The following is a 15,923-nucleotide window of genomic DNA, read 5'->3' as shown; positions in this document are numbered from 1 at the left end:
AGAGAGAGAGAAGGAAAGAGAGAGAATCCAAGGCGGGCTCTGCACTGTCAGGCGGAGCCAGGGGCAAGGCTTGAACTCAAGAACCCTGAGATCATGACCTGAGGAGAAATCAAGAATCAGACGCTTAACCTACTGAGCCACCCAGGTGCTCCAGAATTAAACTTATTTTAAAGCAAAGACATGGCAGTGATAAATAGGCAGAGAGTCGGTCACTGAATGACTAGAGTTTAGAGGGGTGTGTGTGTGTGTGTGTGTGTGTGTGTGTGTTTTCTTTAAAAGCCAAAAACTGCTAGCTTTTACAACTTTCAAATAATTCCTTTCGAAAGCAATCTTTGGACCTTTCTTTGCAGAAGGCAGATGGCACTAGTTCAAAAGAAAAAGTCTTCACCAGAAACTTTGCTTCCTGGAGCCAAAGAAGATAAGCTTCGAGAAAGCTTATTTTTGGGGAGGAAGGAGTCTAGGGGAAAGATGATGACCATCTTATACTTTCAAAGTAGGACTGACTTGAACAAACGTCATCTGCATTTACTTGTTGAACATTCAGAGACTTTAGCCTCGGTCACAGGAATCCATCCTAACAAGGTTAAGCATTCTTGAAAATGATTGACGCACGGACCCTAGGCTCAGTGTTAAGTATGGAGCTGCTTGTCAGGGTCCTGTTTTAGTAATTCTTTGAGGGTCTCCTGGGTGTCTCAGTTGGTGAAGTGTCTGGCTTTGGCTCAGGTCATGATCTCGTGGCTCATGGGTTCGAGCCCTTTGTCAGGCTCTGTGCTGACAGCTCAGAACCTGGAGCCTGCTTTGGATTCTGAGTGTCCCTCTCTCTCTACTCTCCTCACAGCCCACTCTCTCTCAAAAAAAAAACTTTAAAATAATTTTTTAAATAAATAAATCTTTGATAAAATTTTCCCAACCAGAAAAACAAAACAAAACAAAACAAAAAAAACAACAAACAAGGCCTTTGACACATTAAGAGCAGATTTCAAAAGCTGAAGTTCACCTGAAGTATTTCAGGAGGCTTCCCAGGGCCTGATTACTGGGCATTGCGGGAGCAGGGCTCCATCTCTCCAGCTTAGCAGCTCTGTAGGTGGCCTGGATGACACGCACAGCAAGGAGCCAAAGGCCATCTCCTGGAGAGGGGGGCAGAAGGGAGAGAGGAAGGGTCAGGTCCCTGCACCCCACACCCAGGCCTGTTTCCCCCACTGCTGGATGCTCACACCCAGGAGAGGCTCTAGCAAGGGGCTATACTCAGTAAATATTTGTTGAGAAACCAAGGAACAGACATCGGCTCTTGTACAGCCTGGAGGTATCTGGCTCCCTACCTACACTGCCTTTTCCAGATGTCTCTTAATGCCTAGGTGTCAAGGACAGCCGTGCCAGTGTGGGAAAGTCACCCTTGCCCAGGGCGACACTCAGTCCTGATCATAAGGCACATACCTCACTGTGGGTGTTTTGGCAGGTGAAGGTCACACCTTCCTGTCCCTGGGCAGTTTTCCCACATGGCCAAGCTGATGCTGTCACAGTCATTTCATTCCTGGTACGAAAAGGAAAGTGGTTTGGACCTCGCCATTAGACAGAAAACACTGGAGCCAAGGAGGGGTATTCAAGGAGGGGACTGACTCTCCAGCTCATCGTCAAGAGGCGGTTTATCATCACAAGATCTTGTCAAAGAGTGCCTGATGTTTGTACATTATACAAAACTCAGAAAAGAAAACACAACATTTAGTCCATATCAAACAAAGGACACATAAAAAAAAAGGGGGGAGGGGTTTCATTTGTCAGAGCACTGCCTTTGGATTCATCCTCCAAGCAAAGTTCTGCTTGTACCACAAATATTGATTCTAGTAACAATGAACGCAGCAGGATATAAGACCCAAGGATACTGGGCAGAGCGAGACTTTGTTGAAGAAATGGAGACTGCATCCAGGTAAAGTCTAACTGTGATAGCAAATTCACTGGTAACAAAGCATTTCCATTTTCCTCTGGACAAGGTGACATTGGGGGAAGGGTGGCAGAGGTTGGGATAAGTAAGGCTGCTTTTTAATCTTTAATGAAAGTGCCTTGAACCGGGACCAGTTCCAGGTTGCTTGCAGAGATCGTTGCCTGATGGATGGAAAGTTGCATATACTGTTCCACAGGTACGGTGAGCCCCTGACGGCCCAGGAGACAGACATGTTCTTAAGCCATGTGTCGAAAGTGAAGGCTGCTTTCTTGAGTACATGCTAAGACAGCCCTAAAGCAGAGGGAGAGCGGAAAAAGGAGAAGAGGAAATGTGGGAACATGAAAGGAAAAAGGAAACGAAGGAGAGAAAAAGGGGAGCACTCAGAATAAGAAGAAGTTATTGGGAAGTAATTCCAAGAACAGATGTAGCCTGGAAGTGGAGTCCTCAGAAAGCACTGTATTTGGCGTTTGGTACTTCATGATGGGTAAACAGGCTGAAGTCCAAGACCCAAGATACGATCACATAAACGTGTGAGCTGTACTGTGAGTGAGCAGGAGTAGCACACAGCTGATCTAGAAAACCAGTGGAGGTCAAGTTCATGGAAGGAAGCATCCATGCAGATGCTGCTGGTCATCCAGATGCTTGGACCCAGTGCAAAGACCAGATTCAGAAACCCTGCAATCCTATCAGATGTGAGCCAGAGTGGACAGTGAGGAAGACCCTTGTCCCAAGGTCTATGTCGGCTGTGAGAGGAGCCAGCAAGGCAAATTGACCTTGATACTAAACCAGCTTCGTCCACAAGCAGGCACTAGAAGTCATCTATGGATATGACGGAACACACTCAAAGGCTCACTGACGTGGAGAAATGTGAAGACCCTCTGCAGATGGCTCTGATCAAAATGGCAGAGATGCAAAATAATGGTGGGTCAGGCAGAGGAGGTTGCCAGGTGTGTAAGCTTGTATATAATTCACCAAACCTCCCCAAATCTCTCCGTTTTCACCTGAGCTATGGAATTTGGTGGGGCCTCTTCTTAGCCTACATGCACTGAGACAGTTGTTTATAGTCAGTCTTCATTCTGATTGGTCAACACTCAAACCGTATTAATTCCTAAGTATTTTGAGTATCACCCTGGGAGTAATAACGCTTACCTTATGGAGTTATTTTGAGAACTATAAATAATATGCATAGAGCAGGCTGTACATTGCCCAGCACAGGTACTGAAATACATAGCAGCTGTTACTGTTTTATTAAAATAGTTATCACCATTGCTAACTGTTGTGGACTGAACTGTGTTCCCTCCAAAATTCCATATGTTGAAGCCCTGACCTCCAAGGTGACTGTATTTGGAGATGGAGCCTTTAAGGAAGTAATTAAGGTTAAATGAGGTCATAAGGGTAGGGCCCTAATCCGATGAGAATGACGCCCTTATAGGAAAAGGAGGGACATCAGAGCTCAATCTCTCTCTCTCTCTCTCTCTCTCTCTCTCTGCCCTCACACGGGGGAAAGGCCACAGTGAGAAGGCAGAAATCTACCAGCCAGGATTAGAGGGCTCATTAGACACCCACTCTGCCAGCACCTTAAAAAAAAAATAAGAAAGAAATGCTGTTTACCCCCCAGCCTGTGCTATTTTGTTACGGCAATCGAAGCTGACGAATACACTAACCATAGATTTACAATTGTGGACCTGAGATGAATTCCATCCAGATGCTGATGGTAAATCGCTGACTGACTTGTGACCCACAATTTAGAACAGGAAATACTCTGAATGAGATTTGTCTCACTGTGTCTAACCTAAGCAGGGATGGGGTGTGTATTTCGATCTATGGGTCATAAACACAATCCTTCTGTAGACAATCCTACATGGATCAGACAACGTAGGAGGGAGCTAGTAATAATAACTTTCTTCAGAGGTAGAATTGAAGACAGAGGCAGATTTTTTAAAAATAATATTTCTGTCATATATGCTTTAAGAAAACTATTTTAGTATCTTAATCTCAGTAAGATTTTTTTATTCGAGTCTAACTGACATACAACTTTATATTAGTTTCAGGTGTAAAACGTAATGATTTGATCTTCTAAGTGATCATCACAATAAATCTAGTTAACATCCTATTAACGTACTATTTTATAGTGTTCATTTTGATACCTCTCAAATGTTGACCATGTCCAGAAATAACATTTTGTTAAAAAAGAGGGAGGAAGAGGAAGGGGGGGGGAAGAAGACGGCAAGGGGATGGTGGGGAGAGGAGAAGGAGAATGCTTTATTCTGGAAAGAAAAAGAAAAAGGAGAGTTTTTGAAACGCGACACACTGTTTACCATGGATTCACATTTTTCACGTTTGGGGGTTCTTACCCCTTCTCGAGAAATCTTTTTTGGAAGTGCCACAGATTTTAAGAGAAGAGAAATGCAGCTACCCTGGGTGACCTCCTTTCCTGCCCCTCCTCAGACTCCACAGATCTCCATCTGTGCTAATCCGTCAAGCCTCCTCAAGCCGTCTTCGTTGGCTTGACACGCTCCATCCAAATAGTCATTCTTTTTTTTACATTTACATATCTCCAGGGGAACCTTGTGTTGAATCCACACATTCTCCAGTCTAAGACAGACAAACTATACCCAGAAAAGGAGGAGGGATTGCAACTAACCAGAAAAATCCTCTGATCAAGGCCCAAACCCAACCCTGTGTCTATTTCATGGGCCGTGAGTGGTGGGCAGAGTGGTCTGTGGAGAGAGGCTTAGAAACTCTCCTTTTCACATGCGAAGGCAACATTTGGCCTTGATTCCATTACTTGTCAGAAAAGGCCTATGATAAGGGCGCCCGGGTGGCTTAGTTGGTTAAGCGTCCGACTTTCGCTTAGGTCATGATCTCGCGGTTTGTGGGTTCGAGCCCCGCGTCGGGCTCTGTGCTGACTGCCAGCTCAGAGCCTGGAGCCTGTTTCAGAGTCTGTATCTCCCTCTCTCTCTGACCCTCCCCTGCTCACGCTGTCTCTCTCTCTCTCTCTCTCCTAGAAATAAATAAAAATATTTAAAAAAAAAAGAAAAGGCCTATGATAAATTAAGTTATTGCAGATAGAAATTCCAAACATTAGGAAACTGTGTTTAATTGGCTGCAAGTGTTAAAGACTTGGCAGAAACTTCCACGGACAACAAATGGAAATGTGCACAGTGTGAGCACACGGTGTCCAGGCACCCCGTTCCCAGTCAAAGGCAGCAGTTCTGTTCTCACAATTCGGCTTGAATGAGGTGACAGGCTAAGGCACCCACTGTCCTACTTACCATGATGAGGGGAATGGCCCCGGGCCTGAACAAAAAGAAAAGGCGGTCCTAACCAAAGACTGGCCACATTTTGTCCCATTTCCGTCCAGATCACGTCCCTGGTAGGAAATATTCATGAGGAAACTCCCTTGTCTCTGTCTGAAAATGTAACACATAAAACAGGAACTATGGACCCCGGAGAAGAGAAGGACAACATAACACTCGAATATCGGTTATAGGGAAATATTTCTAAAGTTAATTTCAGGTGCCTTTTGTAGTGGGAAAATATGAACTTTCTTTTTCACTAAACAGGAGATAGAATAAAAGCAGAATTCTACAAGACTGACTTTGAAAGCAAAATATGGTATACCTCATTAATTTGGAATAAATTCTGTGAACTAGTTTAATTCTTTTTATTTACTGTTTTAGTGTTTATTTAATTTTGAGAGAGACAGAGGGACAGAACATGAGTGGAGGAGGGGCAGAAAAAACGAGAGACACGGAATCTGAAGCAGGCTCCAGGCTCTGAGCTGTCAGCACAGAGCCTAACGCAGGGCTCGAACTCATTAACCTTGAGATCGTGACCTGAGCCAAAGTCGGACACTTAACTGACTGAGCCACCCAGGTGCCCCTAACTAATTTAATTTTTCAGCCAGTGAGGAAATACAGTTTATAAGATATGAAATGATAGGTAAACACATTTTTAACTGCTACCCACCGTCCTCATGTTTACAGAGTTCGCATGCATATCCCTGGTTGGAGCAGGATTCTGAGCCCTGGCCGCGGCTGGTCCACTGCTCTGAAATGCCCTGGTGAGGTCGTCTTGGGCAGGGACTTCAACTCTCTGAGCCTTAATTCTCATCTACAGAACAATGAAAATAACATATCAATAAGATTATTGTAAAGATTCCATGAAATAATGCCTGTAATCTCTGGATATCTATGGGGTATGAATCGTTACTACTGAAAATGGGGACTCAGAGCTCACGCTTCCTAGAAAACTTAAGGAAATGTAGCCTTGAGTGGTGCCTTCTTGAAGCATATGCCCTGAGGATGTCCAGCTGTTCTCTCCGAGGCTCACTGCTTGGAATTCTTGGCTACTCACAGAAAGTTCTGTTTCCTGAGGGCACCACATGAACAAACAGAAAAAATAATCGAAGCAAGGAACAGAAGGGGGTGTGGCTGTGTGATGGCTAATCCTAGACAACCAAGATGCAAACCCATGGGGGCAGAATATGAAAACATATTATGGGGGTTTAAGAAGAATGTGACATCAGGGACTGAGGTACCTGATTGATTCAAGCCAAGCCTCCGGCCCCTACTAGTATAGATTTACCTCTTCTGGACATTTCCTATGAATGGAATCAGATCCTATTTGTCTTTTTGTTTTTGCCTTATTTCACTTAACACAATATTTTCAAGGCTTGTCCATGTTGTCCCATGTATTTGTACTTCATTTCTTTTGATAGCTGAATAATGTTCCATTATATGAAGATACCACGGTTTGTCTATGCATTAATCAGTGGATGGCATTTGGATTACTTCCACCTCTGAGTTACTCTGAATAGTGCTGTTAAGAACATTCTTAAAAATTTTTTTAATGTTTATTTTTTAGAAAGAGAGATACAGAGCATGAGCAGGGAGGGGCAGAGAGAGAGAAACACACACACACACAGAATCTGAAGTAGGCTCCAGGCTCTGAGCTGTCAGCACAGACAGCTCAAACTCACGAACCACAAGATCATGATCTGAGCCGAAGTCAGATGCCCAACCAACTGAGCCACCCTGGGGACCCGCTGTTGAGAACATTTGTGAACTAGTTCTTCTGTGGACATATGTATTCATTTCTCTTGAGTATATATACTTAGGAGTGGAATTGTTGGGTCATACCATAAATCTTTGTTTAAGCTTTTGAGGAAGTGACAGACTATTTTTCACAAGAGCTGCAGTATTTTACATTCACATCAGTAGTATATGAGGTTACCAATTTCTTCCACATTCTTGCCAACCCTTGTTATTATTTGTCTTTTTGATTCTAGCCATCCTAACTGGTGTGAAGTGGTATCTCATTATGCCTTTGATTTGAATTTCCCCAATGGCTGATAATGTCAAGACTCTTTCCATATGCTTCTCCACCATTTGTATGTCTTGTTTGGAGAAATGTCTATTCAGATCCTTTGCCAATTTTTTAATTGGGTTGTTTATCTTTTTATTCTTAAGTTGTAAGAACTCTTTATGTGTTCTAGATAAAAGTCCTTTATTGTATATGTAATTTGCAAAAAATATTTCCCATTCTGGGTATTTTTATCTTTCTGATGGTCTCTGTTTCTGGCCTTTTTAAAAAATGTTTACATATTTTTGAGAAAGAGAGAGACAGAGCATGAGCAGGAGAGGAGCCAAGAGAGGGAGACACAGAATCCAAAGCAGGCTCCAGGCTCTGAGCTGTCAGCACAGAGCCCAATGTGGGGCTCAAACTCACAAACTGTGAGATCCAGACCTAAGCCGAAGTCGGATGCTTAATTGACTGAGCCACTGAGGCTCCCCTTCTGGTTCTGGACTTTAGTCTCTGACTGCTTTGCCTCTTTTCAACTCTAGGAAAAAGTATGCTCAGATAATTTTGGATATGGAGGAAGATTTTGGAAACAATCTAATGCGAAGCCCTCACTCTTCAGATTAGGAAACTGAGGACTAGAAAGATTAAATCATATGTTCCACAGCTAGTTGGTGGCAGACTAGAAATTAATATGTTATCAGTCAAGATTCCTTGGGTTACAAATGTCAGGGGAAAAAAATTCCGAACTGGAGCACCTGGGTGAATTATTGGTTAAGCATCCGACTTCGGCTCAGGTTGTGATCTCACGGTTTGTGAGTTCAAACCCCACATCGGGCTCTGTGGTGATGGCATGGAAACCGGGAAGCCTGCTTCAGATTCTCTGTCTCCCTCTCTCTCTTTGCACACACTCTTTCTCTCTTTCAAAAATACGTAAATAAAACATTGAAAAAAAATTTAAAAACCCCAAACTGACTTAAGTAAAAACGGTGACTGACAGAACATTAATAACCAACATTGCAATCGCTATTACCAGAGTTTTCCTACATCATAATACTGAATATTCATTTATTGGTGATGATAATGATGATGATGAGCAAAGAAGGTAAGTTACTGAGCAGACCATCTCAATGACGGGCCAGGAAAAAGGGACATGAAGCAAGAGACGAAATCTGCGGGTCCACAGGGGCAGGGAGCCTAGAGAAGGCTTACAGAAAAGGTGGCAGAGATGGGGACCTCGCACAATCAGTGGAAGAAGACAAAGCTGAAGACACGAGAATGACAGAGGGTCAGAGCAGCGTTCGAGCAAAATAGGCTCAAGTTCAATGGGAAGGGATGAGGGCTGTCTTATTCCATTCAGGCTGATATAACAGAATGCCATAGACTGGGTGGCTTGTAAACAACAGCAATGTATTTCTCATAGTTCTGGAGGCTGGAAGTCCAAGATCAAAGTGCTGGTAGATTCGGTGTCTGGTGGGGACTCAGTTCCTGATTCACAGATGGCTGTCTTCTTATCATGTCCTCATATGGCTCAAGGAGTGCATGAGGTCTCTCGGGCCTGCTTGCTTGCTTGCTTGCTTGCTTTTTCTTTCNGCTCTGAGCTAGCTGTTAGCACAGAGCCCGATGCGGGGCTCGAACCCACAAATCGTGTGATCATGACCTGAGCCGAAGTTGGACGCTTAACCCACTGAGCCACCCAGGCGCCCCTCTAGAGTCTCCCTCCTTTAATGGCAATCCAATTCATGAGGTCTCTATTCTTAGGTCCTAATCACCTCCTAAAGGCCCATCTCCAAATGCCATCACATTGGGGATTAGGTTTCAACATATGAATTTTGGGGGGAAGCAAGCCTTCCATCCATAATAGAAGCCAAAGTTGCAGACAGAAGCCTTACTGGGGTTGAGAGTCTGACACCACTGGAAGGCTGGAGATCAGTGAGTCCTGTGGTCTAATAAAAGATGACAGTCTGGTGCTCATTTTTTTTCATATCAGAAGTAACTTCAGCTCTTATCAGCCCCATCTGTAGGTCACTTACTAAAAGACCTCAGACTATGTTGGCCTTGGTGGCATTACCCAACCAGGGATGCCCAGTGCTGCTTCCGAGTAAGAGACGATCAGCTGGAAGGATCCTTGAGATCTCTTTGTTTTGGAGCACGACTCTATTTTGTAGGAGTAGCTTAATTATTTCAATGTATGTGATAATTCTCTGAAAACAACATGGATTCAATCAGAACACTTCACTCTCCTCTTCTTCAGAATCTTTTCCTCCTAGAACCGGTATCTGTCAATGGGTTTTGGAAGCTATGTTCTTGCTTGATATCTACAACAAGCACTTAGTAAAACCAAGGGGAATAAGGCAAGGTCCTTAACCTGCTCAGGTGAGGAAGAGAAGAGGGACGCTACCATGGCTCTTGAACATTTCAAGAAAAGAGATGATCTAGTTAAAACCAAAACAAAGCATCTGCTGAGCGCGCTCCCTCTCCTAAAATCAATAAACTTAAAAAAAAATGAAAACAAAACAAAATAACACAAAGCAAGAGAAAAAAAAGAAAAGAAAACAGAGAATTTGTATCAGGTTAAAAGGAGGAATGTTGGACCCAATGATCAAAACTATGGAAATGGAGCTAAAGAACGTTCCAGAAAATAAATTACTATCAATGAGAAAGTAGGAAAGAAGAGCAGCAAAAGAACAAACAATCCTCTCACTGAATAAAGTATAATCGCTCATGTGAGCCAAAAGAGTAATAGGAAACCAGAACATGTCATTCCAAAATCAGGACACATTTGTTTAATTAATACTGGTCGATGCCCTGAGTCACTTCACTTCCTGTTAGTTTAATCATAAAAATGAAACAGGATACAAAGTGTTCTGAAGACTGTATTATTCAAATTAAGTAGTTAGGCAGTGAGTCTCTTAATCAGTGACTTTCAAACATTTTTGACCCTCACCCACAGTAAGAAATGGATTTTACATCAAAGGCTGTCTCTTTCACACACGCACAGAAGTTAGGGTTCACATTACCTCTGCTACGGGCAAACAAAGCACTCTGATATTTTCTTCCTACTCTGTTTTATTTTATGCTATTTCTCATTTTTAAAATGCTATCAGAGACCCACTAATTTTATTTCATAATTCACTCGTGGATCGCAGTTCAGAGTCTGAAAAGTCTTTATTGAATGGCCTGATCTGCTATGTCCTAATTCCTTAGGACGAGCCAGTGCTGCTGCTGCAGAGAATCTCAGATCGGCCTCACAAAGGCAGCTTTCTCCAGCTTGAGCCCACAGCAAGAGTCCCTGGAATGTGAACCAGACTTCCCAGCTATGTTTCCAGTGGTTTTCTCCCATTTCTTAGGGGGATGTGGCTCCTGTCCCTCCTCCAAGCTGCCTGGGAAGCCGCTGATCTTGGCAAAGCAAGACAGCATCCTCAGGCCAACTGTCCCTTCTCTTCGCCCATCGTCCTTTGGCGTTGTTGCCCTTGGACGCTACCAAGACACCAAGATGGTACCCACCTCCATTTATGGTCAACATTGACCTCAGCCCTGGCTCCATTCTATCAGACTTGCTCTCTTCCAGTTCCCCTGCTGACCTCGGCATCCCTGCTCAGGCGCCTCTACCATCTCATGGAGGTGCTACTGCAAACCGGGGCTCCTGGGCCAGTGTAATGCTGGAGACCTCTCAATCTGAGGGTTGGTTCTTAATCTCCAGCTGACCAGGATTGTACGAGTCTAACTGAACAGAAATGGAGACACTATCTTCAGAGGCAGCTATTCAGTCCAGGGCGGGGGGACTGTTTCCATCTAACGTGCTGGGGTTGAGACTTGCCTACTTGGAAGTCTTCCTCATGCACCAAAGCAGGGCAATGACCACAGATGTCCCCCAGCTTAGGGCCCTCTGTTTGCCCAGGACACCCTTCCCAACAGCTTCTGTGTGGCATTCTCTCTCCCTCCTGGTGAGAGAGAGAGCTGTGCTGACCTAACTGTGTGGTGGTCTATTGGAAATCCCCAAAACCTTCTTCATAGGTCTCGGACGAAGGAACATAAGCCCTGGTATGCCATGAGCAGTGAGTCTTTGGAACAAATATGGATCTGGGTGTAAAAGGTCATCAATTACGAAATTGTATTTGAATTGCTGCATGAAACTCATTCACAGATAAAAGCATCTTTTCTTACAATGGCATTGTCGACAGGTTCCAATGGACTGTTGAATTCTTGGCACAAAATTAGAGGTTTTGGTGATATACATATGTAAGGGAGTGTTTTAGCGCTCTTAACACACTACCATGTACATCGTGAGTACTCAGAAGGGTACTTATTGGTTAAATACAGAATAATTTGAGACTATTACATTAGCTTATGGACTAAAAAAGTCTTAAGGTTGGAGCAATTCTAGAGCTTGCTTGCTTCCATTGCTATTTGCATCCCATGTTCCTGGATTAATTAGGAATACATTTGGCTGCAAATAACAGAAAACTGACTGCTGTGGCTTAAACAAATAAGGACACATTTTTCTTATACAGCAAGGTATCTGAGAGTTAGCTGTTGCTGGCTTTGGGTTAGCAGCTTAGTGATGTCCGACTGATTCTCCCTGACTCTCTTGAACTTTTCCTTGTGATTTCAAGATGACGTCTGCAGCTCCTCACCTCACATCTGCGTTTGAGGCGGAATAAAGCAGGGTGAGGGAGGGGCAACCATCCACCATATCTGTTCCTTCTTATCAAATCTCACCCAAATGCCCCAGCAGGAATTTCTTCAAGGTCTAAGGTTCTGTTAAGTTAGAGCTGGGTCACCTATTCACTTCGGAATACAAGCGAGGCATGGTTAGAAAGGAGGAGGGTCAGGGATGGATATTGAGTAAATGATTGGGAATAATGGACAGATTTCTTCAACCAGGGGCCGTTCATCCTTGCTTGGACATTTTTGTCCCATTTTTGGTAACTCCAGAATGCTCTTTCTGTTTCGAATCAGAATTTGCTTCCCTGTAACTTGTCCCCACGGCCTCTGGTTCTGCCGTGTGGAACTATGCAGACAAATCTGAGTACTTCTTCTTGGTGACAGCCCTACAGATATTGGAAGACAGCTGTCATATCTCCTCAGAGTCTCCTCTCATCCACATGGAGCATCTCCATCATGTGACATGATTTCTAGTGTTCTCACTTTTCAATTTGTTCTTCTCTGGATCTGTTGCAGCTTACCGATGTTGCTACTAGATGTTGTCACCCCAAATGACGTCACTGGTAAAGAAGTCCGATGATTATCTCAGTGGTTCTGGGTTATCACTAAGGCAGCTCAAGTTTGCATTCTCATCTATGTGCTTCCTGCCAGTAATTCAGCCAACTAAAGACCGTAAATCTTTTCCATCTTTCATCTGTTCACATAACATTTGTAAGGGGACATGGCGATGCACGTGGAGAATGAGAAGTGGCAGCTTGCTAAAGGCCTTAATGTCTTGCCATGTTTTACCCCTTCCATGATAAAGGATTCAAGTGTGCACTATTTATTATGAATCTTGGTGCCGAAAATAAATAACAAGAAGTAAGACTTGTCATCTCTCTCTTAGCCGAAGCCACAGCATAATCAGACACTGACTTACATGTGTTCTACACAAACAGCAGGGGAAGTAGATTGTAACACATAACAGTTTGACACATCATGAGCACCTCCTTCAATATTCAATGAATGTTATTTTTCCGTTCTGTTGCCTGTCAAGTCCTCAAAAGCTAATTTTTTTTTAATGTTTTTTTTTATTTATTTCTAGGAGAGAGAGAGAGAGACAGCCTGAGCAGGGGAGGGCCAGAGAGAGAGGGAGTCACAGACTGAAACAGGCTCCAGGCTCCGAGCTGGCAGTCAGCACAGAGCCTGACGCGGGGCTCGAACCCACGAACCGCGAGATCATGACCCAAGCGAAAGTCGGACGCTCAACCGACTAAGCCACCCAGGCGCCCCTACTCAAAAGCTAATTTTATTTGATTTACTGTAGAAAAGAAAAGCACCACCTTACCAGAATACCCAGTGTTTCAGAAGGAGAATATCAAGAAAGGCTATTTATAGGATGGGGCTCAAATGGTAGAGGGATGGCTTTTCTTTTTTCTTATATATTTTTTAAAATGTTTATTTTTGAGGGGAGACCAAGAGAGAGAAAGAGAGGGAGGGAGAGAGAGAGAGAGAGAACAAGTAGGGGAGGGGCAGAGAGGAAGAGAGAGGATCCCAAGTAGATTCCCCACTGTCAGCACAGAGCCTGATGGGGGCCTAGAACCTGAACCATGAGACCGTGACCTGAGCCGAAGTCAGACATCTAACCAACTGAGCCACCCAGATGCCCTGAGTAGTATTCCTTAGAAAACTATTTTCCGTAGGGAGAGAATCTGCCTCTTTCTGTGATAGAAAGCCCACAGATAGGGTATCTGGGTGGCTCAGTCATTTGGTTAAGCATCCACCTCTTGATTTAGGCTCGGGTCATGATCTTGGGATTTGTGGGATAGAGCCCTGTGTCTGCTGTGCTGAGTGTGGAGCTTGCCTGGGATTCTCTCTGTCTCTCTGTCTCTCCCTCTCTCTATCCTTCTCTCTCTCTCTCTCTCTCTCCCCTCCCTCCCTCTGTCCCTCCCCTTTGCTTGCACGCATACACTCTCTCAAAATAAATAAACAAACTTAAGGGACGCCTGGGTGGTTCAGTCAGTTAGGTTAAGCTTCAGACTTCAGCTCAGGTCATGCATGATCTCACGGGTTCCTGGGTTCAAACTCTGCATTGGGCTCTGTGCTGACAGCTCAGAGCCTGGAGCCTTCTTTGGAATCTGTGTCTCCCTCTCTCTCTGCCCCTCCCTTGTTCTTGCTCTGTGTCTCTCTCTGTATCAAAAACGAACATAAAAAAGAGAGAGAGAGAAATATATGCTACCTTGGATATAAATTTAAAAAATAAATTAATTAATTTTCTAAAAAAGAGAGAGAGAACAAATGTAAAGAGATAAAAGAATAATGAATGATAAAATCTATCTCCATAACTATAAACAGAGCTCACAGCACATAACCTTTCAAGAAACATTACTTAAAAGCTCAGCATATTGGCCGAAAAGCCAAAATATTTCTCATCTGCTGTCAAGGTTTACTGTAGACCGAGTAAGTCAACTGAGTTAGGAAATATTAATATGATAGCATTGAAAGAAATCTCCATTATCAGGACCGGACATCAGAATGGAAGTATGCGGGAAGCAGAGCTAACAGACAGGTGTGAGGCTGCCAACGTGGGGGACTTCTCCCTAAATAAACAGACTATGCTGAAATAGCAACTTTCTCCCTGATAGCAGATCAGCATTTCTTCAAATCACAGTGTCGTATTTTCTGCAATAGCAATCACTGGTTTGATGACATAAGCATCATTCCTGTCTCGTTTTCAGACGTTGTATGCCCCTGGAAAACTTCTAGCCTTGGAGTGTATTTTGGTATCATATTTTCTTGCCACTGATACTTAGCATAAAGACCAAAGAATGCCAACGTCCTCTGGAGGGAATCTTTGCAAAATTACTCAGAGCTGGAAGATCCCCTGGGGCGCCTGATGGCTCAGTTGGTTAAGCATTTGACTCTTGGTTTCTGCTCAGGTCATCATCTCGTGGTTAATGAGTCTGAGCCCCATGTTGGACTCTGTGCTGGCAGTGTGGAACCTGCTTGGGATTCTCCCTCTCTCCCTTGCTCTCTGCCCCTCCCCTGCTCTTGCTTTCTCTCTCTCTCAAAATAAATGAATAAACTGGGGCTCCTTTGTGGCTCAGTTGGTTAACCGTTAGACTTTGGCTCAGGTTGTGATCTCACGGTTCACAAGCCTGAGCCCTGCATTGAGTTCTGTGCTGACTGCTCAGAGCCTGGAGCCTGCTTCAGATTTTGTATCTCCGTCTCTCTCTGCCCCTCCCCTGCTTGTGCTCTGTCTCTCTCTCTCTCTCTCAAACATAAATAAACATTAACAAAAATATTTTTAAAGGTATGTGTATTAGTTTACCACCAATTTGCTTTTAAAAATATATTCATAACTATATTCATGGAGTGGGCGTCTTTTGTGATCTTATATATTTTATTCTATGCATCAAAATACATCATTCTGAGAAGCTGTCCAGAGGCTTCATGGGGGTGGAAAGGATCCTGGCTGCAGAGAAGGGGTGGGCCCCCACTGTGGAGTGAAGGGGCTGAGTCCCTTGTCCATCCAGAGAGGAGACCATGTGTCTCTTTCAGGACAGTGTCTGGGGGATATGAACGGAGGCACTGGACAGAGGGGACGGCAAGGATGATGGCAAAAAGCACCAGGTCTGACCCTGTTTGTCTCCCAGCCTCCTGGCCTGGGGCTGTGGCCTCTTGTCAGAGCAGGGAGAGCCAGGAACAGATGGAATAACTTCTACAAGAGACTCTGAGACTCTGAGCATGCGCCGGACTGTTTTATCCCACAGGTGGTGAGGAGTGACACGGTGCTGGGAGAGGGCCACTGTTCCCACCTGTGCATGACCCCGGGCGGGACCAGCACTGCTGCAGGGGTCCAGGTCACAGCAGGGGTCAAAGCTGCTCTGACCTTGGGCAGCAGACATGGAGAGGCTGGAGAAGAGGCGCAGCGCAGGTACCTTCCAGCGACTGCCACCGGCTCATGGGCACACAAGCGGGATGCCCATTGGGGACGCACAGACATAACAGGATTATAAATAGGATTCAAGTG

General features: G+C 44.3%; 1 protein-coding gene across 1 annotated transcript in view; it reads right to left on the bottom strand.

Annotated features, from left to right (window-relative positions):
• Positions 1–6,036: 6,036 nt before the first annotated feature.
• The window catches only part of MOGAT1 (monoacylglycerol O-acyltransferase 1), a 95,967-nt gene continuing 86,080 nt past the window's right edge, over positions 6,037–15,923 (bottom strand). The window contains exon 7 of the mRNA XM_077748718.1: positions 6,037–6,055. Within this exon, the coding sequence (XP_077604844.1) occupies positions 6,052–6,055 (4 nt within the window). The 3' untranslated portion in view covers positions 6,037–6,051. The remainder of the gene's footprint in view (positions 6,056–15,923) is intronic.

Source organism: Crocuta crocuta, unplaced genomic scaffold (genome assembly GCF_008692635.1).
Source record: "Crocuta crocuta isolate KB4526 unplaced genomic scaffold, BGI_CrCroc_1.0 scaffold229, whole genome shotgun sequence".
NCBI lineage: Eukaryota > Metazoa > Chordata > Mammalia > Carnivora > Hyaenidae > Crocuta > Crocuta crocuta.
Note: the sequence above shows the minus strand (reverse complement) of the source record. Positions and strands in the feature narration are given on the sequence as shown.